The 25,521-nt window shown below is 40.6% G+C and overlaps 1 protein-coding gene across 1 annotated transcript; it reads left to right on the forward strand. All coding sequences in view use genetic code 11, as the record gives it.

The window, feature by feature from the left end:
- Positions 1-2,972: 2,972 nt before the first annotated feature.
- On the forward strand, positions 2,973-24,920 carry EGR_01384 (Disintegrin and metalloproteinase domain-containing protein 26A; the record flags this gene model as incomplete). The annotated part of the gene is made up of 17 exons (XM_024490633.1): positions 2,973-2,980; positions 3,614-3,735; positions 5,782-5,828; positions 8,212-8,298; positions 9,425-9,541; positions 11,034-11,105; positions 11,454-11,611; positions 12,244-12,331; positions 13,328-13,455; positions 13,970-14,266; positions 17,494-17,770; positions 19,810-20,034; positions 20,609-20,854; positions 21,587-21,692; positions 23,489-23,684; positions 23,769-24,068; positions 24,485-24,920. The coding sequence occupies 17 exons, from the start codon at positions 2,973-2,975 to the stop codon at positions 24,918-24,920; spliced, it is 2,910 nt and encodes a 969-aa protein (XP_024354957.1).
- Positions 24,921-25,521: the final 601 nt, after the last annotated feature.

A 25,521-nucleotide genomic window follows, 5' to 3' on the forward strand; every position in this document is an offset into this window, starting at 1 on the left:
AAATGAATATGGCATTGTCAGAGTAGGGTGTCGAAATTCTGAAGCCAAGTAATCAGAGTGACCCTATTCTAGAAGTATCGCAACAGTTTACCATTGTTGAAGTAACTAGCTTGTCGGGTGCAGACGTGCAACACAGGGTCGTGTGTTCACATTTACTGATAGGTGAATGCCGTACTGGCTTCATTTAAGTGGTGCCTTTATTTAGGGACCATTACGATCCTCTGAGAGAGAAATGTGACGCCAATCAACCGAGTAACAACACCCAGTTTAATTCCACGTGGTCTATCTTCGATATAAATATCAACTCTTCCAACTCTGAGAGATGCGAGCCCCCAATGTAACCGATCAGTGTAACCTTATCCACACATTTACAAACGGTTCCTGGTGGCCTCATAAAGTTTCAAGAAAGCAAGTTTGGGAGATTTTCACCAAAAGCAGAGGCTATTGACTAAAATACTCTGCCGTCCTTCAAAATGCAACCCATGACAGTTATCAAATGTTTGATGCGACACAATTCGAATTATTTGGGAACACTACTCTTGGCTACCCATACAAATGGAAAGACGATGGGTGAAAGTTTAGCCAAGGCGCCTAAAAGCCAGACAGACACTACTATCGCCTGTCACACCACCGAAGGTGAATGAATTCAGCGGAGATGCCTCGTAGATGAATTGAAAGAGCTGCCCATTCCCTTTGCGAACGCGCTCAAACCCCTGACGCAGCTCCTCGGCAGTCCAGTTGCAGGATGTTATCACCAGTATGCCACCGGGACGGAGAAGGTGGTGGGTGTTGAATAAATAGAGATTGCGAGACCTCTCCGAGACTCTCAGAGGGTTCGCGTCGTCGGGTGTCAAGGTGACGGCATCGAAGGTGCCTTTATCAATGGCAACATCAAATAGACCCTCTTGGGAAGTGAAATCGTAAACAGACTCCGAAGAAAGTAGATCCAAACACTAAAGTGGAACAAATAAAAATAGGTAGCTACCTACTTTAAAATTAACGCTAAGTAGGAAGAATAATGTAAACCTAATCCATAAGTAATTACATGAAAGAGAGTACCCTACTTAGCTCCCAAAACCCTTAGTTTGACCAGCTTTTTATCGGCAATGCGTTATTAATCACAACAGAAGAACCTTACGAGAATAGTGTAGCAAAGAAAATCATTTAAAAACTGATTGTGACAAAACGAAAACGACAATAACAAAGTTGTCAGCTATGCCCCTTTCGGGGAAGTAACAACTAGAAATGATGTGTAAGTCGAAAAAGAAGATAAAGTATTTGGTAAAATTTAGTGGGAGTACCTTAAACTTTGTACTTTCCGAGATTTGGGCAGATGTAGACAGCTTCCGCGCCAACTTAATGGCATTTTCGGAATAATCTATACCGACGACGGACACATAACCATGCGTCGCCTTCAAATACAAGGAAATGTATCAGTGGTAGATACTTCTTACAAGCTCAAGGCAAAAGTGACCGTTACCACTTCCCAAATCTAGTATTCGGGAATCCAAAGGAGTACCACAACTTGAGAGGTATTTGATAATGCGCTGTTCGCTCGATTTACCGAACCTAATTGGTCCTATGAGCAAAGATATTACTCAAAAACAATACCATATATCGCCTGTAGCATTAAATTCGACGAAATTCTCCAACTCTTTCTCGTAATGATTATCCCAACTACAGGAACATAATATCCATAGACGTGTTGAACGGACCTACTACTGTTTGGTTCCAAGAGGAGACGGTAGCAAATCGTCCATGAGAAATACAAATCCAAAATCTGAAATTACGGAACAGTGTGTATCTCGAAGACTGCCATGCGAAGGTGAGAGAATTACAAGTAGCCCCGGCGGAAAATACGCATAAAGGACATTGCATGGTAAAAGTACACAAGTGTTTGAAAAATTAAGTCCGTTTCTCTGAGAGTTACAAGAATACACCCACGTACCTGACAGCCTAAGCAAATGCCAACCGAGAGTCCTAAAAACAATTCTGGTAAACAAGTACTTAAAATGTCGCATGATATGGAAGGACTTTACCAGAGCGTCTGCATGAAGTGAAAATTTTAAAACGAATAATTGTGCAAAAATGGTCCTGTCTTCAGTCCTTGAAATCAGTCATTATTTATGGTTGAAGAAAGTTACAACATGAGTTCTCAAGAAAGTACATACTACTCAGAGCTCAGCATTTTAGAATAAAATTTCGTACAAAAATTGTATTAAATTGTAAATTTTCTTGCAAAATTTTTGTTTTTAACTCTAGACCTGCGTTTGTTTATGCAAAGCAATGCGTTTCATGTTATAAGTCTAGGGCGATGCTGCCCTGCTTGAAAAGCGCCGCACTTTAATAGCGGTAATGTCTTTCAATGGGATGTTCATCGAGTCTAGGATTTTCTTCACTGGCCTTTACAGGAACTAGATGGAGATCTTTTACCTTGCTAGGATTTTTCCTGATTCAAGTCATATTCGCATCTGTCATAATCTCCAATTCTTATTCCGATAAATTGACCTGGATTTCCTCAATCGTTGTACGTGGTTGTTATTTTCTTTTTGGAGGGTCCCGTTCTTGTAGTTCCAGTCGTGCCTATAGTTTTCTGTTGTCGCTTTAGACCTTTGAATCTTTACACCAGCGGTCTTTAGATGCAATTAATTCGTAGGAATAACCTAACAAATGTAGCCATCGTGTTTATTCTCCTTCCTATTTGATCACATTCGCGTTCGAGAATGCGGACTTTTGAAATATGCCAAACATTATACCAGGGTGCACGTCAAAGGAGCAAATGAATCCAAGTGCTACATTTTCTGCTAAGATGGTATCCATATAAATGTTTTTCGTGTTTTACATCGAACCTGGTAGCCTTGACTGCCTTTGAGTTGATAAATTTTTGAGTGATTCCTAATAGGCCCCCATTTGAATTTAGGGTAATCGGAGTCCTCCTCTATTTGCATATTTGCAGAGGCCCCACTCATCCAATGCGTACGTTTTAATTCTGTTGTGAAAATTTTTTTGCATTTCAAGGCAATGGTATGCTCAAAATCGCATAAGTGTTTTCAGATGCAGATGTTGTAGTGATACTGCCTTACCTAATAGTTTACTGGTGCACTGCTGCGCCGCATATTTTTTCTATCCTAGGTAAGACGCTAAATTTTTTGTGTAGATACTTTTTACGCGTTAGGTAAACTTATTCGCATATATTTCCCACCTTTTGTGGTATATCACTATGCTCAATCGGGATCTGGCTTTTTTCATGGCATTTTTTAAACAGGGTAAATTGTGACTCATGGGTGATTGGTAGCTTCCTGTTAAATTATAGCAATGCAGATGCTTGTGACAATTATCTGCGTTAGACCATAGGAAAGAGGAAATCGGAGGTTTTCAGTAATGCGCCTTCCCACTGAAAATCAGGGGAATTTTTACGGTATTTATCAAACTTGATCTCACTAGTCATGCTGTTATATTATCAGTACTCCATCCGAAATAAGTCAAGCATGTCTTGATTAAAACACTTGTCATTTTCCGTTGGTTCCAAAAGGTTTTTTCCCAGTATGCTGACTTGACTGGTCCAGCTTTTAACTATTTGCTTCGAACTTATCCCACTTTCATTTTGTTTAAGGTTTACTAATCTCACGCATCATTATGCGCCAATGGCACGCCTGGAATCTGCCATGTTATTTTCACGGGAACAACAAGTCAATCGACTGAAACGGCGGAATAAACCTAAAAGTCGGAGGATTGGTGAGTTTTTTCTCTGCTCTGCACTTTTGTGATGTGTTGAATTTTAATGTATCCACTACATCAAAGTGAGCCTTAAACCTGTCTGAAAATGTACAGATGTGCTAGGAACTCTGTTATTGATTATCGGGTATGTTTCTATTACTTATCTTCAAATTTCTACCACCTTTCTATAACACTTTGCGCTTTTATTGCACATTGATTCACTGAATTGTAATGTCACAGACGCACAACTTAAGTAATATCTTCGTCTGCCCAAGGGATTAATGCAAATAATAACCCCAGCAGTACAGCGCGTAGTTTCTAAAGTGTCTTCATTTTGATTTATCTAGTACACTGTGCTAAAACACCTGTGATCAAGCCACTGCACATCTTATTCACACAGATCAAATTAGAAGTTAGCGTTATCTCATGAGTGGCCATATTGTCAAGCTTGTTAATTTCTAATCGCAAATATCTTACGAGGTAACAGCAGTTGTTAAGTGGAGCTCAATTGCAGCCTTAGGCAAATTTATTTACAGAGACCGTTGTTTTTTCGTCCACTTCCATCCCTTGATGCGGGCACGTCCTTCGCCTTTTTTAAAATGGTTAATTATTCTAAAAATATCTGTATCTTGTTAATTGATTCTTGCAACTTTTCCCCGTTCTGACTCACTGCCCCTACTTTGCATGAATAATATGAATGCTTATATTGGCTTACGCTTTCGACTTAATCGGCTTTGGACTGTTTATTAAGAGTGCAATTCTCAGTTAATTCATTCCGTGATATTTGGCGTTTGCAGTTTTATCAGCAAGCTTTGATAGTAGTTTTTCACCCCTTCCCCAAATGGCGCAATCTGATGAAATCTGAGATCTTTTTCGAGTATGTTTAGGATAAATCGAACATATAAGTCATCTACACGAATGCTAGGCTATCTCGAAATTCTTGTAGAATCCTCTTTGACCGCCCCTCATGTTTACTACGGAGTATGGTATTACCGCGTGGTAGTTGCACGCCACCAATAAAGCTTTAGAGACGAAGAGTGGTTCAGACTTTTCATTTGATAGGAATTTTCGTGCTTAGTCATCCTAGAGATTGCAACAGTAAGTCGCATATTGTCAATGCAAACAGGACTTGCGATTTTGCTCTACTGAAATCTGATTTTCATTTTCCATCCGTTAAACTCTCTTTACACCGCTCGGACATGAGGCTCTGCATATATGACCGATCTGACGTTTGAGAACTTAATTTCTCATTCTATAAACCTCGTGAAAGTAGCACTTTTCCTTGCTTGTATTCTCATTATAATGTTTTGCTTGGTGACTGGATCTAGCTGAAAAAAATGCAGTCTTTCACGTAGAGAACCACGAAATTGCTCTAACTGAATTGTAAATCCTAGGAGCAATTCAAGATTACTAATGACAAGACTTCTGTATGATTTATGAGTCCATTAGATGGATTACACTTTTAAAATGGCAATTTTTCTAGTTCCTTCATGTTTCAATGTTTCATGTCGTACTCGAGTTTGTTTTGTTGGATTGATTCTGGCTCGCCTTGTACTCAAAGCATATTCATTGTTTACAGGGCGCATATTTTTACTATGAGAATATTTACTACGACCCTTTAGCCTATATTTCATGATATCTCTGTGCACTGTCATTGGCTCCAAATCCTATTTCTACCAGATGCCCGCTTTTTTGGGCTTGCTTGCAAATATCATTGTGTGGGTCGAATTACAGCATTTGTATCCACTTATTTTTTACATGTAGCTTACACTCACTAAATCCAACTACTGGAGTAATGTATACATGGATACTGAAAGTTCGATGACAAATCGTTCGAAAAGCTCTATTTGAATGAATTATTCAAACTATCGGTATGCGTTTCTGAGGTGGCTGGCGTACATTCCCCACGTGATTTGCGTTCATTTGTCTAGTGTCCAGTTCTCTGCTTATGCTTTCAAAAGAGCTTCGATATATGCGGTCAGGTAGCCGAAAATTCTGGCGTGTTCCTTTCAATTCATTTGTTCCATATTCACCATTTGCACATTTTTTAATTTGCAATTTCAGAGCAATCACCAAGGGTAGTATTTCGAAACATCACCGCTGCGAATAAAGTAAGTTAATCGCATTCTTGCGATTTCTTATGCTTTTGCGTTTATATCACCTACAAGGTGCGGAAATCTTGTGGCATTTTACGGCCGAATTACGACCAAATTTGCATGTTTGGTCTTTCTAAATATCAAGATCCTAGTCTTACTCTATTTAATCGCCTCCCATTTAGAACCTGTTGTAAGGAAGATCTTTACTAATATTTGGAACATCTTATCGTACTTGGATGATACCCCCAGCTGTTAGGCTCCTAACCACACGTTTTGCGGGTCTTCATATCCTCGTGTGTAATTTAAGGAGCAGTCTTTTTTCGCATGTAGCGAACAGCCCTCTTACATTGGCAATGTTCATAGCAAAGACTTAGTCATCTCCCCACACAATTTATCTTACGTCAGAACTTACGCAGGTTGGTAATTTGCTATCGTAGTGGCCTGTCCATTCATCTAAATCTCATTCCCATTCTCTCCTTATGACTGTGGCAGTGTTAGAAAGTAATTTCACTCCACTCCTTGTACGGGTAAGGAGTATGTAACCGTATATCTATCCGCAGAAATGAAATGTTTTAAGCATATTCGATCAAATATTGTTTGCTTACCACTGGAATTTTCTTAGTGAACTCTATCAACTCTCATAAATAGAGCACTAATTTAGAATTTATTTTCTTGAATCGTCGATTGCTCTGTCAAAAGAATTGTACTGTTCAGGTCAGCCTCTGATGGGGCAAGGTATGATATCTGCAACCTAATGTAAATTATTTAATGCCAACTATTGTCTGTCTTGCATAAGCACGTTTTTAGTCATAGTTTTCCTACCTAGTGCGATTAGTGTAGTATTTCGTGGGACTTGCCCGCAGTTGCAGATGCTAACGACATATGGTTTATTTGGCGTATGCATGCACATGTGTCACGTTAATTTTCCATTTAGTGAAAAATTGTTTTTCAGGGCCCAAAAACTCCTGGACAAGTATTTTTGCCATGTTTGTGAGACACCTGTGCCTTTTGCATAAAAAATCGACTCGCATTTTCACAGACAATCTTGGAGCATTAGCGTGACTTGACTTTGAAGAGGGCAAATACCTTTGATAAGTACCACCGATTAAAGCGCGTGGACTAATTGCTCGCCCTACTAAGAATTTAGGTCACTTGCTACTATCTGCGCACTTTTCTAACCTTCCCATAGTGATCAAATCCATCATCTTATATTTACTTAAATATCACAGACTTATGCACCGATCGCTCCTACTAAGCCTTTGGTAACAAAATTCGAGAACTTCAAGTTGACTAGCACCAGTGACTGCTCATAATGCGCTAACCCCTTCTTAAACTTCATGGTTATTTTATGTTATAAAACTTGTCATTTCGGCAATTAGAAGTAGTAATCTTAGTAACCGCCTTTTATAAAAAGCGTTTGCGGCCTAATTTATTGTAAGGCGACCAGTGCTAACAAAGAATAAGTCAATTTAATTGTCATGAGCCATTGTTCACTTATCCGTACTTTTTTGCATTCCAGCCAACATCGTCAAATTCTATAAGATGAAAAGCATTCTATGCTCATGAGATTTGGCTTATATTTTGATAAACATGGATTGTTGAAAAGTTCTTCATTTTCCGGGAAATTGAGTTTGAGTAGGATTCTAAAGATGCCGTTCCTACCTTGATAAATCAATGGCTGGGTGTGTACATAATATGGACCATGGAGTTACGTGATCTTCCGAACACACCAGTAATAACTTGAAATTTGAGGTCATATCAGCAGTAGTACTAATTACCACCAGAATAAGTATCTGTGGACGGTGAGATGCGCCAGGCAGCCGCCCTCGCTAGGCATGGTTTAGTGGAATATGGGGCATATGCAATGAGATTAGGCTTGAAAAATATTGCAATGCTATTTAGCAATTGGAGTTTTAGATCTGTACGCGATATCTCCCATCGCTGAAATGTACATGGTTCATGCGAATGGAATCCAGTACCGGGAAGTTGCCTTCAAGATAGCTGATGTCGCCTTGTCTCTGGAACTTCATTCCTCGACCATATTGTATTACTGACATGTCCTCTATTAAATGAAGTTTACCTGGGTCGTTCTGTGGTAGATTAAACAGGCATTAGTCTATCAAGAAAGTGTTAACAATTTCTTTGGGGCTTCCATCTAAATTTTACTTCGCTTTTGGTGGTCACCCAAACTATCCCATCCACTCCTAATGAAGAGCTTTTTTTGAAAATGTGTGAGTCGCGTGTATTGACACCATAACTTGTGCATGTGCGTGTTGAAATTCGGGGATTTTCCTCCATTTCCGTAACCTTCAAGTACAGAAGGTAACTTTACTTACGTGCGCACGTCCACCCAAGTCCAGGATACCTGTAGCATTAGCGAACTCCTTTCTTATCCTAGATCCTCCACCCTGTTCAAGTGTTTCATCGTCCTGGCGGGGAAGGGCCCTACATTGTGGAACTCTACGTTGTAGTCGACGAAAAATTTGTAAGTGTCCTTAGGTGACCCTGGCCATGCATGCACATACGCACCCACAAACACCCTTACACACCGGCAACACGAGGTTTTCTAGCCTTTTTTTGCTGGTCACTGTAGCACCAACACTTCCTCGCCTGTGAGCAATGAATGCTCCTCAATTCTGTTTTGGTGTGTTCTTGCAGGGCGGTGACATTTTGTCGGCCATGTGTCACTGGTTGGCATGAGTAGCCATTAGCGCGCCTCTTTATTGCGTTAGCCGACGACGCGATTGGTAGAGCTAGCCTCGGGTTTTTTTTCATAGCCGTCACGCCTATTCATCAGAGGGGTGTGCCACTTTAGTGCTTTCCCTCAATCTAAGTCATACGACGCGTTATCATTGCACATTTTGTGCAGTTTATTCGTTTCTTTTAAAGTGGACTGCTGAAGAAAGGCCTCAGTCTGTTCCAGATGGCTTTTAAAGTTGGGCGCTCGCGTCAGTGCTTTGAATGCTAAAAGGGTCAACCTAATTCGAGTACAATTCAATTAATCACACAGTGACTTCAAAGGCGTATCGTTATTGATAAAGGCATTCTGTCCAATCATCTTTTTCTTAATCTTTCGTAAGACTAAGTAATATTTTGTTAACTCATAACGGAGTACGTCTTTTCCTGGGACGTGAAATTTTAAGGATTTTCCTGCCTATTGACTCGCAAAAAACATTTCGTCAGCTCACGCTATTTATTTGTGCTCAAACTATCAAATACTTTGGCGAGGCGGTTATTATACCTCATTGTATGAGGAGTTCAAAACGTATTAACACTCTTTCCAACATTAGATCCATAGTGGAAGCTAGATTGGATATTTGAAGGAAATAGCATAAGCTTTGAACGTTCAGATGGCGCAGGTGAGGTTTAGCTGGGGTGAAAGTACTTCGATCTCAGAGGCGTTAATCTTAATGATAAAGCCATTTGGGATTTTTAGCTAGCAATCTAATTGACTTTAGTCACTCGGACGGATTTTGGAGCTCTACAGAGGGGCGCCCACTTCAATTTGGATATTAGTTTTGTATTTAACTTATGTAACAATAGTTATCTGCCTACTAGTTTTAAAATAAACCGATTTTTCTTCATGGTAGTAGCTTGAATCCATTTCCTAGGCCAATAGACCCGGATACACGCGTCTTGGAAATTACCAGACCTGGGTGATTGGTGGTGCCGGGCCGGCCGCCACCGCCGAAATTGTCGTTATGCTGCAACTGATTCTGTGCTTTGTTGTATCTAAAGGCCATATCTTAAAAATAAACAAGTTTAATCATTCCTATTTACGACAATGAAAATTCGTTTAGTTTGGGCTGGGAGACTTTAGCAATAACGCATTGCAAGGATTCCATACGCCATTTGAAATGAGTCAGTCTGTTGTCTGCCCTTGCCTGCCTTAATAGGCTAAGTTGACTAGCTGTGGACCATATAATTTATTCCTGTTTTCGTAATTCTCGAAAACGCCCATGTTATTTTGGTGTAGTTGGTAGGCTTCTGAGGTTTTATCATTTTACATCGAAGTTCATTGCTATGAATATCTATTAGAGTTTTCCACCACGATATTTTTGAAGAAACCTGATGGATCAAAGTCACTTTTTCTGTTGGATCACTGCCTGGAACAAAACTTCCAGTAATTTTCCATGTTTTCAGAAAAAGTAAATCAGATTGCTATCAAATCAGTGCGTTTTGTGTGTTCAAAATCGAAGATATCTACCAGTCAATGTTCATTTCCCCACTTCAGAAGTATTTCTCCGTATACTGAGATTGTGTTAATTGTCTTATCCTTCGATATTGACGGATCGAAGACGTTGTTCGCGATATCCATTTCGTGAAGAAACAGTAGGCCAGAGGTGAATTCTTTGCTTTAAGAAGCGTGCTTGTTTTTTTGGTTAAATAGTATGGCTAGATATCTCACTCGATTGGAGTTGTTTTCTACTGGTGATCCCGTGTAAGCAAATCATTGTGCCCAAAATTGTTCCTTGCGATTTAAGCGTTTGGCGGGATATAATGATGCTAAACATCTCAATAATCAGCTTCCCCTTCCTTTTTATCACATTCACAGTTGACGGCTTCTCTATCAAAAGCATAGTTCTACAGTGTCAAATTTACTCAGAATTATGCGTTTCTTGGATAATTTATGCTGAAAAATTACATCAACGCTCGCAAACTTCGGGGGATAAGCAGGACTTGAATCACTTTTAGACTTGAGAGCCAACAGTTGTTCAAAGCCTCTGTGTGAATGGCGTACTGGCAGTCAGGACAGATTACCTCTTATCTTTAAACATTGCGTTACTGAGACGCGTTGCTGATAAAACGCTTTTCGCTACTTTTCATACTTTACGTATCATTAGGTCAACTGGCATAAATTGAACAGAATTTGCGAACAAAAGCAGGCAATTTAACGTACGTTAGTCCTTGGTGCCGATGACAGTCGTTGAAAACGTCACGATTTGTTTGCAAGGCTTGAATGGATATTCTTCGGTTATTTTGCTATAAATAAAGTTGATAGGTGGTGGACTATGTTGGCTGAATCTCCTATTCTAAGCAATTTTTTGCTTGTGGTAATGGTGATCCACTTTCTGTAGTTAGCCCTGTTTATTAACTGCGTACATTACTTTTAACGTCATGCAGTCAACATGACTAATTATGCCTACGGAAATTAGCATAATTTCGCATAAATATGCCTTAGTCTCCTTTGCATTAGAATGTTTTATCCTGCCTTCGTAGGTGAGCTCTTTCTCTCACGATGTTGTACAGATCGTAACTCGCGTCAACAGTATCTTCCAGGCTGTAAATGGAGTAAGTCCATTATTCAGTTATGCGTAACGTTACCGTTTGATATAATGTATGATGAACTGACTTCACTTTGAAGTCTACTTTGTCAATGGAAGTAGTTAATTGGCCTTCCTTCAGGTCTGGAGGCTGCGATTGCTTTCACAATCAATCAGGTGCGGTAGAGATTGGCATGAGATCTAAGAGCTGTGTGCCTGTAATTGCGGCATTTGCAGTATATTTAACAATGGAAACTGAGGTTTGCAGTATAATATTTGACAAATAAAAGTGGTTTTGATTTGATTTACAAAAGTTGCTGCTGTTTCATTGGAGGATTGATAAATTTGTATGAAAAACACCTTCATTTAATTTCAGTTGTTTGCTCAATTCAATGTTCAGCTCATCATAGTGGGTCTAGAGATTTGGGAAAAAAATCGTGTGAATCTTGAGGCAGAAGAGCACTTTTTGAAAACACTTGCCAGTTTCAAGCGTACAGAGGTGAATGTTCGACACGACTGCTTGTTTGCCCTTCTGTAAGTACACTCTCTCCCATCTTAACAGGATTTCAATCCATCCAGATTTTTGTCGCTCCATAAAACTCAACACCATTTTAAGCGCTTGAAAATTCACGTGCTTTAAATTATCAAGGGTTGCATGGCATTTCGTTTGATCAGCTTCGAGTAGTATAAACGTAGCGCCAACTCGTAGAAACACAATTTAGTTTAGATTAGTCCAATTCTTTAGGTTTTTTTGAAATTTTAATTCAGGCAATAACTCGCATATTAAAACAGTCTTTAGTTGTTTCTTAACAAGAGATTAGGGAATTGATTAAAAGTCGCATTGCAAAACGGATAAGGAGAAGAGCTTTTTAAAACATGCATGCAATTTTTATTGAGATGTCAGCAATTGGATCACTTTTGTGAGGTGAACTAGACATATTACGCGAACTCCAGTTTATTGTTTTACAATTTAGCATTAGTATCCTTCCCACTCAAAACACAGTCATTTGGCCTAAGTTATATTTACAAAAGCTTTGACTGTACCATTTGTCTAACAACGCTTGATGAAGAAATTCTCATGGTTTTATTGGTTTATTTGGGGTTCCATTTCTCTAGCTCTACCAGCTCAGTTTATTCTTCTCCAAAAATATGTCTTCTTCTTCTAGCGGAGACACTGATCAAGCTTCAAACACTCGTGGTCGGGCTAACCGGGAGGTCATGTGCAAACACTCGTCGTGTGTCTCATTCGTCCGTGTAAGTTTACACCCTCCCCCCCCTCTCTCCCACTTAGTTCAGTTTTTAGTGGATTATGCATCAAGCTGAATGGGTTGGCGCCATGACCTTATCACCGTGTTTATGTGAGTTGCGTTATTTACTTGCTAAACTAAACACCACGCGCAAATGATTCCTTTTCTTTTCCTACTTTTCGATGTTGCTAACACCTAAAAAAAGTCGGCTCTGACGCGTTGGCGGGGGGCAGAGAAACGACTAAATGTAATGTAACGGGAACCCTGCCATTGCGCACCTTTTAAGTACAAGCGGGGCATAAATAATCAAGCATGCACTTTATTCGTCAGGGTGTTCCACGCATCTTCATAGATCAGCTGTATGTAACCCCATCCACAGTGTAAGAGGTGACTAAAGTATTCAGTCATCGTACGCATCGTTATCTCCGTTCCCCGTTATTTTTCACCATCATCATTACTTCAGCTGAAAGGTTGTCTTAACATATTACTTTCACTTACAATGATGCGGTCTTGACTACCTTATGCAATACAGGAGATGGCCTGGATACTATTTACGATTGTAGTAGCTGATTTGCTGGAACTCAATTTCACGTTTCGTCAACTTACGACGTGCGGATTTCTAGATAATATTAACATTACTTTTGAAGTAGTAACATCTCATTGCTTTCATATGCCGTATTTAAAGGTTAAATATTGATCTAGGGTTAAGTAAGGTCACACTCCTGAAGTAATTTACTTAATCTGCAACCGCCTTTTGAATGGATGTTTGTCGAATTTTATTGTGAATGGGGAAATTGGGTATCATTTAGTTACCTTACCTAATCTTCATCGTACAGTACGGTTGGGTAGTGTTAGTGACAATCTAACCACAACACTGAAGTGTGTGACCACCAGATCCGCTACAGTAGTCCAACATCTCAATCAATGGGTTGGACTTTCGGACTGAATCTGGAGCATTTTCATGTGATGAAAAGCACAACGCTTTCATGTGATTTCCCTTAAGGATTCCCAATACATGGAGGTAAACGAGACCGCTCGGACCGCGGCCCATGAGTTGGGTCACAATTTCGGCCTCCGACACGACACCGAGAATTGCGAGTGTCAGGGCTGCATCATGGCTACCGGCGTTGAGTAAGTTTGCCATTCAGACCCAAATCGATAGCCTTTCACCTATTATTGATTATTATTGTATTAATACAAATCGTTTGCATAGGATGTCTTTGCTTTTTGCATTTGATTGGCCCTAACCTAAAATTGGAATGCCGATCCCATTAAATTATATCGCGCATAAAGTTCATTGCAGCGTGTAAAAATTATCGGATATTATCAGATCTTTCTTAACCGATGCTCGTATTCCGCGTTCTGGCTTTGCCAAATGGCAAGACTGACAATGACGCTGAAATTTCCTGATTTTTTTCGGAATGCTTGAATTTTCTGAATAGCTGGAACTACTTTACTCACATTGACTCGTAACTTTTGATGGTCTATTCTTTTATGTACACGAATGAAAAGCTTCCATTCGTATAGCATTTAGGAGTTTCAGTCGTACAACATGTTTGCTTAGTGTATAGATTCCACTTTGGGACAGGCGGTGGAAAGTGTACTGACGTCTTTAAAGAGTTTTGTTTTCTTGTCCAAAATATAGATTTGGAACAGCCACAACGGAATGGTCCCCCTGCTCTATCCGCGATATGCCCAACTTGCTACACTACGGAATGGGTGCGTGTCTCCACGACGTTCCAGTACATTCACACACCAGCCTCTTACCACGACAAACTCGACTGCTCGAGGTCAATGGACCTAGTGTTATCCATACCTACACCGCAATGAACACTCGCCGAGGTACTCCGGAACTATTTCAATCAACCCCCACATCTCTCAAGAGGTCTCTCTGTGGAAATGGAAAACTGGATCCTGGTGAGGAATGTGACTGCGGAACTGCGTAAGTTGCATGTATAAAAATTACTTAACTTAATGTTTGTCCAGTCTATGAGCCTTTATACATCTTCATTGTGGTTAACAATATTTTGTTCATTAAATGGTTTTTAGTCCGCTATTCGCTCCGAAATTGCCGCCAGTTCATATTGAAACTCGGCTTAAGGTGTGGAGTAACTCAGATGATCATTTTCATCCATGACCGGCCACCTAACACTATCTTTGCTACCCACCTAGATCGGCTTGGAGGTTTGATAAGTTCTACGACCAGGATAGGGAAATGTGCTTATGGAAACAAATATATGTAGTCATCGCAAAGCGGATGTGTTGGGGTGTTTTGTTCAAGATAGTAACTTACAACAAAAGAAAACGTTGATGAACCATGTCATTCGTTTTCCCACGTTCCTCAAACACTTTGCAACGGCTCTTTTAAACGAAGCATTTAGGTCTACTCTGTGAATAGTTCTGTTTACATTCGGTGGTTCATAGGAAATTCTACTAAACGTAAACTTTTTGACTCGAATTGCTTTGAATAGCAAAGAGCTATTATGTCATGACATCTAGTAATGCAAAAAATCTGTCCTTAGGTTGAGACACAAGATCCTGTTATTAAAAGCACTAACTACAAACCAATATTTACGCATTGGAAGATTTTAACACACCGCTTATTAACAGAATGGAGATTTTTGTTATTCTTGAGGTTGAATTCTGTGTTTGGTAGTTGTCTCAATGCGCCCCCTCGTTAAACAATTGAGTCACAGTTTATGTCCTCACTGACAGTGGCGGAATTTATGGCTGCAGTCATCATGGGGCATGCAAGTGAGGCATCACACTGTTGTGCCCTCTACCAGATACCTGCCTTGATCAAGAGGCTTTAGCAAGGAATCGTTATAATTCCACTATAGTGTAATTTGCTCTTTTTTAATTAATCCCTCCATCATCAGTTAAGCAATGTTAGGTGCTTTCTCCGGGTATTCAGCCAGAATATTCTTTTGTTCTATAAAAATGCGTTAAAAATGTTAGCTTTCCCCAAGGCTGTAATGATAGCAGTGTTGAGTTTTGAAAAAAGTATTGAACTACAATTTCTTAAGCTCTTCCATGATTGGATGTGATATTTTCACTTCGTCGTTGTGTGTTGAATCGACTGGTTCGAAAAGATTAAATTTGCTGTTGCTGCTAAAGATGTTTCCAAGATTTCCTTGGTGCATGTTTTGGGAATTCAATGAAGATTTTTGAGGAAACTCCTTTGAAGAGCAATTTAAGAATAAAATAAAGTTATTTGCTATCTTGAATAATTCAGGATACCTTTAGTTATGTTAATTGACCTAATGAGAAGTACAACGCTTTGTTAATTTCCTAATACAAGCGACAAATATTTAGACATTAAAAACGAAAAAAAACATAAGTGTTTTTGTGATGAAAAGGACTATGGGCGGGAAAATTATTTTTGTGAACATGTCATGAAATTACTAATAGTTATTTCACAACCTTTTCCATTTTTTTATTGTTACTCCACTGTTTCTTGCAGCAGGTCCTGTAATTCCTCCAACGCTGCTCCATGTATACACACACGTATATTTGCAGTGCAGCAAGTATGTGCCACTTCAATTTTATTAAGGATGGTTTGTTGGAGAAAGTCTTAACTTCCATTACACTCCTTTGGTTTGAGCGCGACCCTGTAGCTCTGTAGCTGAAACAGATGTTTGGCATGGCCACTGCAACACTGACTAACCAACCACACAAACCTAAATGACAGGCTGCCTTGTATTTTTGACAATAAGTACATTTACTCGGCCGCGAGTGGAGTGGTTTTGGGGAGTTTTCACTACTTTTAGTGTGTTTAGGAAGTCTTTTATGGGTTTTAGTTCTAAAATTCCTTTTTAAAGCTTCATAAAATGACAAATGCACGGCACCTGATACAAGGATACGCTCCCAAATGGCCTTCAGTCGGTTTGGTGATATCCCACCCACTCAATGTGCAGAGAATCTCACTAGCCGTTTCTGCTGAATACAATTACTGCGTTGTTTTAAGAGCATGTTTAGGACTCCGTCGTGTTTGCGCTCGCGGGTAGTATCAGGTCAAGAAGGTCTTGGTTTACATGACTCGGCGTTTCAAGACGGCAGTATGTACTTTAGATAATAAGGTTTAAGGTCATTCCCTCAAGGTCGATAATTTGATAGTTTTTTTCCGGTAATTCACTTATACACACCCATTTGTGGCTCATCAAGAGACGTAGACAACGAAGTGTTGGGGACAAGGCCTGTCCGTGGCTTGTTTTTTGTCTTACTTTTTAACTCAGCCACCGTACTGATGAGGGTTAGTATCACAGTTTTAGTCATTAGCGTGTGTTGGTGAAAATGAGTCGGCAACCTATTTATTGTTGCATTATATTGGATTTATTGGGAATGGGTTCTCCTTTTTTACGCCGCGCCATTTTGTGTCGAAAGCTAAACAGTCCAGAAGTTGGTGTCTGCTGTTTATTTTTTTTCAGAAACACCGATCAGTCTATTGAGATGCGTAACATACTTCACCTTCCACATCTACCACTCAATTTTAGTCCTGGAGGTATTCTTCAGCATGTTATTGAAGGTGAATTTTGCCAGGACTACTCAAATTCTATTGATTAATCCTGGAATTTTACATCTAACGTAATTTGGGCTCTATTTTGATGCATGTTCGGAGTTTTTGGCCTTTGCAGCCCAACGAAAACGCATATTAGCGTAAACTGTAAGTCACTCAAGATTTGGTTTACAACCTCACCTACGAGCAATTGATCAACATGTAACTTATTTGTACACATTCATTTAATCAGAAAGTTGACGTGTTATTCATTTCACTTCTAGCAATGAAGTGTTATCCTAAATTCGTTTCTATGTCCTTCTATTTTTCTATCATTCTTTTGGAAGGGCTTGCATTTTACGCCATGAGACGTCAGATTCGAACCGCTTTGTTTCGTGTTATCACGCGCATGTTTATCTCGTTATTTCCACTTTAAAAATATGTACCTGTTCACCGTCTAGAAATAATTTATTTTCTTCAATTTACCCCAGTGCCAAAGTACGCATTGAAAATGGTTTATTTTTGCAAGTATGCAGCAGAAGCCGTGTTTTAATATCTCGATCCGATGTTGATGGTGCTATCCTCAGCTTATCCAAGTTAAAAAGGTATCAATAACGGTAGGGTTGGGTTAAGCTATCTTAAATGAAACCCCTCATTAAAAAAACGCTTTACAGAGACACCTGTCCAAAGGAAGTGCAAGCGTGCTGCGATGTGAAGACCTGTAGTCTGCTCGCCGGAGCGGAATGTGCAACTGGGCCCTGCTGTGACATCCAGTCAGCCTTTGGAGACCCATCCCATACCATTTGCAAACTCAAACAGAGCGGATCCGTGTGCCGTGAGGCGGGTAACTCTTGTGACCTTCCTGAGTACTGCGATGGGGGGTCGGAGTGGTGCCCTGCTGATGTATTTAAAACTGACGGTGAAGTCTGCTACACAAAGGAGGGCTATAAGGTGAGGTCAAAGTGCAGTTACCCTTAAGGCAGACGATCACGCAATGCCAGCCTAACAGTGCTCAAGGGGTTGCTGTCTAACTTTGTCTGCATAAAGTACGCAAGCCAAAGCAATAATGGCCTGACTTTTAATGCCATTTTACTGAAGTTTGGATTACTGTGGTAGCTCTATACCTTTTGCGGATAAGTGCGCCCAGCCGCCCTGCAAATGATACTATACCAGATCGAATAAATCAATTTATTCTACGTACTTAAAGTTTGATGCTGGTGGGTACGCATATCTCCCCACTTTTCCTTGTGATTTTCGGTGAAGGTTCGAGTAGATGAATTGCGTGAATTCTCAGTGTTTTACTTGTAATTATCCGCGATTTTCACATTGATAGAGAATTTATCAGATCCAAATGTAGATGGCGATCCAATGGTTGTCAAAATAGGCTACGATTTTAACACAAAGTATGCTTCTTTTGGTGATTACTTTTAATCAATCAGCTTAATCGGTTATTAAATTTTGACTTTTTAGCTCATTAGTTTCGTTAATCTACCCAAGGATTTGTCAACAGTTAGGGGTACTTCGAACGTGAATTTTCGTAAATATTGGTTCATCGTAAATGTTGGATTTCAAAGAGTTAAGTTTTTTAGTGCTAGGTATCACACACGGTTGTTCAACAATGGGATGTATCATTGCATTTGTTTGATGCATTTGTGATTTAATGTTTTCTTTTGTTGTTTTGATCTGCCTGTGAATCTAGTAAAAACTCAATAGAACGGGGATTCAAAGTTTATTCAAAAGTCCCGAATACATTGTTTGCTCAGAGTTAAACGCCAGGCGAATGGGGAGTTTGGCTTCCCGACATATATTAAAATAGTGGTTTTATTGTTTGAAGGCGGATTACTATTTTTTGGCGACTTCGAGATCGTATTTTGCTTTTTATGGTACCGAATTTCGCAAAGGTGACTTACCCCCGCTACCTATACTTGGCTTTGTGAGACATTTTTGTCAAGGCGAATTTGCTTCTACCATAATGAATCTGCCTTCTTCCCACCCAGAAAAAATTTTCTCAGTGCTTCATTAAGCCGATGGCCTTATTTGCATTTGGTGGTCAGTCCTTCATCGTATCTATCTATCTATGACGTCGCAGTCAATCCAAAAGTGATAGATAATCCTTTGTTGGCCAATTCATCCATACGCAGACCAAAAAAGCATTAATTAGAATGTATTCTCTGCATAATATCTGCACAGAATAAAGTGCCACTAAATAAGACCAACTCCACAACATTCACCGCTTTATGATCTCTTACAATTAAGTGCCACCGTTTAAAATTTCATCTTTCCATCTAAAATAACGACCACTACTATGCATTTTTCGAACGTCAAACCGTTCAAAAGTAAATATTGTTACGTAAGTAGCACTTAAGACGGGTTTCCTTAGGCTGTTCTCTACCTTTTAGCATTGCGTCTTATTTTGGATGTTATGGCCATGTGTATTATAGGGCGTGGCACCATCCAGTCACAGGCTTTACGCCATTAAATGTTTCTTTAGTCACTAGTCTTATGACTCGTTACGACATTCGGTATTTTAAACTGCGCGACATCAGCTTTACTAAGTGAGCATCTTTTGTACCTTTCCGTAGGTACTGTATTTGATTTCAAAGTCATTTTTATGAATGTATAAAAGTAATACGGTGGAACATCACGGCAAAAGCATGCAGAACGAATAACAGGGGATTAAAAAGATATACGTGCCACAATGAATGCTCAAAATAGATGCAATTTTGTTAAGCATTTCTGTTTAGGGTAGGTAATAGTTAAGTATTTTTTTGCTACAAATGATTCAAGTTGAAGACCTCGTGATATTTGCTGTCGAATGCTACATGAATATGCCAAGAAGTTACGTATTTTAACGCCTTCAAACTTTCAAAATGTATATTGAAGTGGTTTTCTTTCTTGATATGATCGAAAATGTCGCCATTAAGGGAGAAAAGAGTTGGGTTTAACAGTGCGTATGGGTGAATAAGTTGGTGTGCTTTCTCGTCTTTCAGTCTCACTGCATCCGTGGTGGATGCAATGCGCCGGACGAGTGGTGCCGCGTGCTGTGGGGTCCCACGGGCACGGCGGCGGGGCCGGGCTGCGTCGCCTATAATATGATGCGGGATGATAACCACGCTGTCGACAAGGTTGCCAACTGTGGACGTCTAAGACCCAGAGGCGACGAGCGCTGGCGTGAAATGGATCAATGGCCCTCCAAGGCCTGCAGTGATTGGCAAGTTTCTTTTGCCATCTCTCACCATATTCCCTCTGCAATTCTTGCCTCTCACAGAAAAAATCTTTTTTGGCAAGCAGGGTTATTATTTTCCCTGCCTCGAACATATTCAAAAACAAATGTGGAACTACTCTTCAAGTTGGAGTAGTTTATTTAGGCAACGGGAATAAAAGGCCAATTTCGATTCTTCTGCTGTTCTTACTTGATTGGGATAACTTCCAAAGAATTCTGCTTTTGGAAGAGCGTCTAACCTGTATTTCTCAGTGAATAAAAGTCGCTCGTTCAAACTTGCTACGCAGTATGGTATAGTACGCCTTAATGATAACTTACAATTGTTCCTATTGGAATCAAGAGAGTGCGTTATTTTCTTCAAAATCAACCGTTTATCCTGGCATTATTACAATGGAATTTGCTGTAGAGGATCCTATCTTGGTATCATTAAACTGGAGCAATGCTTTAACTCTTTTCACCCAGGTTTTGAGCGTTATTTTAGTCAAAAGTATCTTTAAGTGGGGAACAGTTTCTAACCATTAATGAAATTTTCTGCCCTTCTTTCGCCTGACAGGGCTGATGCGGAGTGTGGTCGGCTGTGGTGCACGCATCGAAACGAGAAGGCGATGCTGCTCGGTTGGCAGGAGCAGCAACCTCGTATGGAGCCGCACTCCCAGAGAACATGCGTGGCGTTGGTGTACGACCCTCCCGATCCCCTACAGCACTCTGAAACCACCCCCGAGACGGGCTTCTTTGGTCCGGGTTGGGGCGACGCCGCTTCCGTCACTCAAGATGCCGGTATGACTCCTGATGGAACGCCCTGCCAGCGAGGGGTGAGTCTCTCTTCCTGCATGCCTGAGCTTACTGTCACATCGTAGTAGTTACCAGTTTCGGCGCTTCATAATGTAACTTTTTATTAGTTCCCTAACTTGTTGCACAGTTTTGTGATTAACACAACATTCACAGCTGAACACCATTAATCATTCAAACATCACGTTTTGGTGGGAAGGCATTACCACATTCCAAACGTTTTTCACTGTATTACTATTTCGTTTGAGTTTTATTGATGAAATATCTTCATTGTTACAAATGTAATCAAGATTTTCCATTACTGACTGACCCGAAAGGCAAAAATTGTGCCATAATGATTATGCATGGGTGAATTATTGAATATGTGCCACTCTATCATGATCTTACTGGTACATACAAATCTGTAGGGGGTGTTATGATACTTGTGAAAAGTTTAACGCGAAATTGTGCCACCTTTGTGGACTTGGGACCTATACGGCGCCCTTAGGTCATCCTTGTTTACTTTGTTTACCACCTAGTCAATAAAATTAGTAGTCGGTGTTACGATACCCTTTTGACGTAACTACATAATTTGCCTTACGATTATCCGTATTTGCTAAACAGTTATGCTACAACGGAACTTGCATCAGGCGAGATCAACTCCCGTTTCGAAAAATGTGCAATTGCAACTACAATGGGGTAGGGATATCTAACCTTTTTACCATTACACGCTTTTGCGAGATTGAATCGCATGCACTTTCCTCTTCCGCCTGTAGGTGTGCAACAATCTAGGGCACTGCCACTGCAATATCGGCTACGCTCCGCCAGACTGCACGGAGAGCGGAAACGGGGGCTCGGTCGACAGCGGACCCCCACCGCCATGTAGGTTTTTTTGTATAGACCCGTCTTTTCGCACTTCACAGCCGTACTTTACTGTTAATAATAAGCTTTGGATATAGTCATTATGTAACACCATCCTTTCGTCGTCGAAACGCGCTCCTGGGAGTCCTCTCGTTCCCCTAAAAAAACTTTCACTTATACGTGACCTCTTTAGAGCTCAAGTGACACCACATCAAGTGGGGATGGCGTTTGCAGAACCGTATTTCATTAAGTGTGATAATTTTATCACAAGGTTTCCGGAATTGATGGTGCCACTGTAATTTCCCTTCACAGATATTCTGCATTGACACTTTGAAAGGGTAGAAGGAAGTTGCGATGCATCATAGGGACGGCCAAAACAACAATCAACATTTAGATGCTACAATGCTTCTTGACACAAACCAGATGAAGATAGGTGTGGCATTTGACAGGTTTGTACGCAATCCTGCTCGCATAGGAAGTAACTGAGCAAGTAACGAAACGCCTTATTATCGCTTTGTTAGTATAGGTTTTATTTATTTCCCCATTGTTATGCGAATAAAGGTTTTTTGTTAAATGGTCATACGTATTCGTTGCTCAATTCAGAGCTGCTTCGATCGGTAGCGTATGGCAAACGTTGGAGACCGTGACGGTGTAGAGATTTTGACAAAAATGTGTATACTGCTGTATTTTCGCGCTTTGTGACCTAGCGAAGGGGTGAAATGAGTGCGCGTTTCGCACCTGATCGCCCATCATGTGGTCGAATGCGCATCATTCCATGTGTGTAGTGCAGGCATGGATGCGGCGGATAGTCTGAATTACTGAGTTGTCGACATAGGTGAATATGCTTACTAAATATGAGTAGTCCCATAAAGCATCTTGTAACGAGTTGAGTGCTAAAAGTACTCATGTGCTTACTGCATTAGTGAAAACGTGCATTTTATTTGCTGTGAGCGGGAAGCTTCCCTCACCTTCTAGTATTTTGAATTTCTTTGGTGTAAGTTTCCCGGACGGTCTCCCACGACACCTTGATGAAAAGGACTGGTGATTACCATTTTTTGCATTGAGGACCTTTGATGAGAAAGTAATCATTTGGCTAGACCGGAGATTTTGTGCATCTTTACTTCTTGGTGATATCCATTTCGTCTAGATAAGCAGATGTGTGTATGATACTCTTCTTATTAATATCAATAGAGGTCCTCATAGGAAAATTGTTGAGTGCGTTGAAACCCTCATCCCTTTTCAGAAGTGAGCCTAACGAGATTACTAACTGGTTTGCTCTCGTAAAACCGTAACATATTACACCTCTTCACTCCATAGATAATAATGTCAAATCATACCTTGGTCGCAATACTTACAATGGATGATTCTCCCGTTTCCACCTGCACTCATTTCCACTTAATAATCTTGTACTTCTCTAACTATTTGACGTTATGATCGAAATACCAATTACGAAGGCATTTACCGGAATAAATATTTATAGTTCGCTAAATCAAGTGTCTTCCTTATTTGTCAGCAATATTCCTACCTTTTTCCGAATTTAAAACAATAACAGGTGACGAAATTCACGTGACTTGATTCAAATTTGATTTCATCTGATGATGAACGATAAGCTGAACTTTTCTCGCTCCACCAACTGGATGGCGTTCATAATGTCTTATTTCAAAACTTTTAAATAGGTAGAACAAAGTCCGGTGTTATTAAACGTATGCGTTTACTTAATTGAATAGCAACGTTTAAGCATAAATGCTTAGCTTTGATAAGACTTCCAACCTTGGATCTATAGATACGTATTCTCTCTACAATCCTTCATATTTTAGCGTGGCACGAATATGGCTTCATATTCGCCATATGCTTCATCGTATTCGTTCTATGCCCAGCATTCCTGCTGTGCATGTATTGCTTGCTATGCCGATGCCGAAAACGAAGGCTCATTTTCCCTAAATCTGGGCCCCTACCACCACCTTCCTCCTATGGAGAACGGTTCGACTGGGGCGGGTTCTTCAATTCTATATGGTATTGCATTCCGTAGCAGTAATCAAGCTACTTAAATGACTGTAATACTAGAATATATTAAACGTGTTCGCATTTACCAACCAGGCAATGCTGTCGTGAATGCAAGCCGTACTTTGATAACGATCCTCCGATAATCGTCGCGTTTGGACCACCGGATTCCAAGGATTTGATCAAGGTTGGTCACATTTTCACGACAAGTGGAAACTCCTCGCTGCGAAATGGTCATTCTAGGAAGGCGACCACAGCGAAGTTAAACGGCAACGCCTTACACGCGGTCGCGTACCCAGTGGCAACAAATGAGCCACATGGTTTCTCACCTGAGACCTTTCGTCGAGAGCTCATGCAGGAGTTCAGTAAGGGTAGTAAGAAGCCAGGCTTTTTAAGGTAAGATGTGGATACTTTTCTTGACACATTACAGCTAAAGATGTGCTTTTCTCACAGACGTGTTGCACAAAGTGCCTCATAACATTTGACCAATCAACCTTGGTCTCTCACTTCATAATCCGCCTTAATAGTGATAAAATTTACAACACGAATTCAGGAGTCATTTAAGTCTTCGACCTTGAAGGATTGTCCCTAAGCAATGCGATTATTTGTGTGAACAGGAATCTGGAAATTTTCTTTATAATACTAGATACTGAAAAGTTTACATTATGTACAGATTGTTAGCGTCGATAACTTTTGGGTATTTAATGATCCCGTACCATGCGTTAAGACTGGTAAATGTTTTCGTGAATATTGAATGAAATAACGGGTTAGTAGCTGAAAGAAGTAAACTTCCTGTAATATGAATGTCTCAGAGATCTTGAGACTGCATGGGAAGCGGCAGAGCGCGAGACGGGTACATCAAAGAACTCGTCTCTGGGTTCGTTGACATCCGGGTCCGGATCAGGCGGTGTACGTGTGGAAATCTCGTCGCCACGCTTGGAAAACACCACTTTCAAGGGCGAGACGCGTTCATTGGCTTTGGCCGCCCGGATCCAACAGCAGCAGCGCACCGCCCGCCGTCTGAGACTGGCGGACCCATCCATTTCAAAAACAACCGTCCAGGGCTCGCATCACCCCATCTCATCCATCGGTGGCATATCAGCTCGGACTAAGCAATACCCCACCACCCCCAGCGGACCAGCCAAGCCTGATATATCTGCGCCCACACTTCAGACCTCAACGTACAAGCATGATCTAGTGGAGCTTCCTGAAGCTTACTCCACCCTAAAGAATCCAAAAAAAGGTTAAGGAATCCAGACAGAGCAATAATTAAGGCCCGTTTGTATTAGGAGTTTCTGCTCTTGCACTTCTAAGTTTTCTTCAACTAGAGGGGATGTCCAGAGATCTACAGACGAACAACCATTCCACAACTCTGTGAATACCTTGGCTATTCCAAAACGTACACTATTTTCCTCTTTTTTGCCACCTACCCACCAAACTTGCGCATTTCAACGTCTTTCTTTAGTCAGCACAAATTACGTTTAACAAATACACTGGAGAGACCTAGGTATTATCTGGTGAACCGCTGATTACTACCAAGTCCGCTTTACTTCTTGCCTTCAATTAACCATTGACGCTGCACTTGCGCTAACACTGCTTTGGGATTGTCTCTTTAATTTTGATACCTATGTATATGTGCAACTACTTTTCTACGGCCAATTTCTGAGGTGTCTTGCTTAATTCTGGCCCAGGTAAACCCTGCTCTGTTCTCAGGGTTACTGAGCCTAAGCGATGAAGTTGCGCAGACCTCCCCGGCTAGCGAAAAAGTAGCACCTACTGCGTCCCTACAGTGCGAATGCAGTCAACTCTTCAGACATCACCTTCGCTGCATACTTCTATGCCGAGCAGC

Source organism: Echinococcus granulosus (genome assembly GCF_000524195.1).
Source record: "Echinococcus granulosus chromosome Unknown EG_S00005, whole genome shotgun sequence".
Lineage (NCBI taxonomy): Eukaryota > Metazoa > Platyhelminthes > Cestoda > Cyclophyllidea > Taeniidae > Echinococcus > Echinococcus granulosus.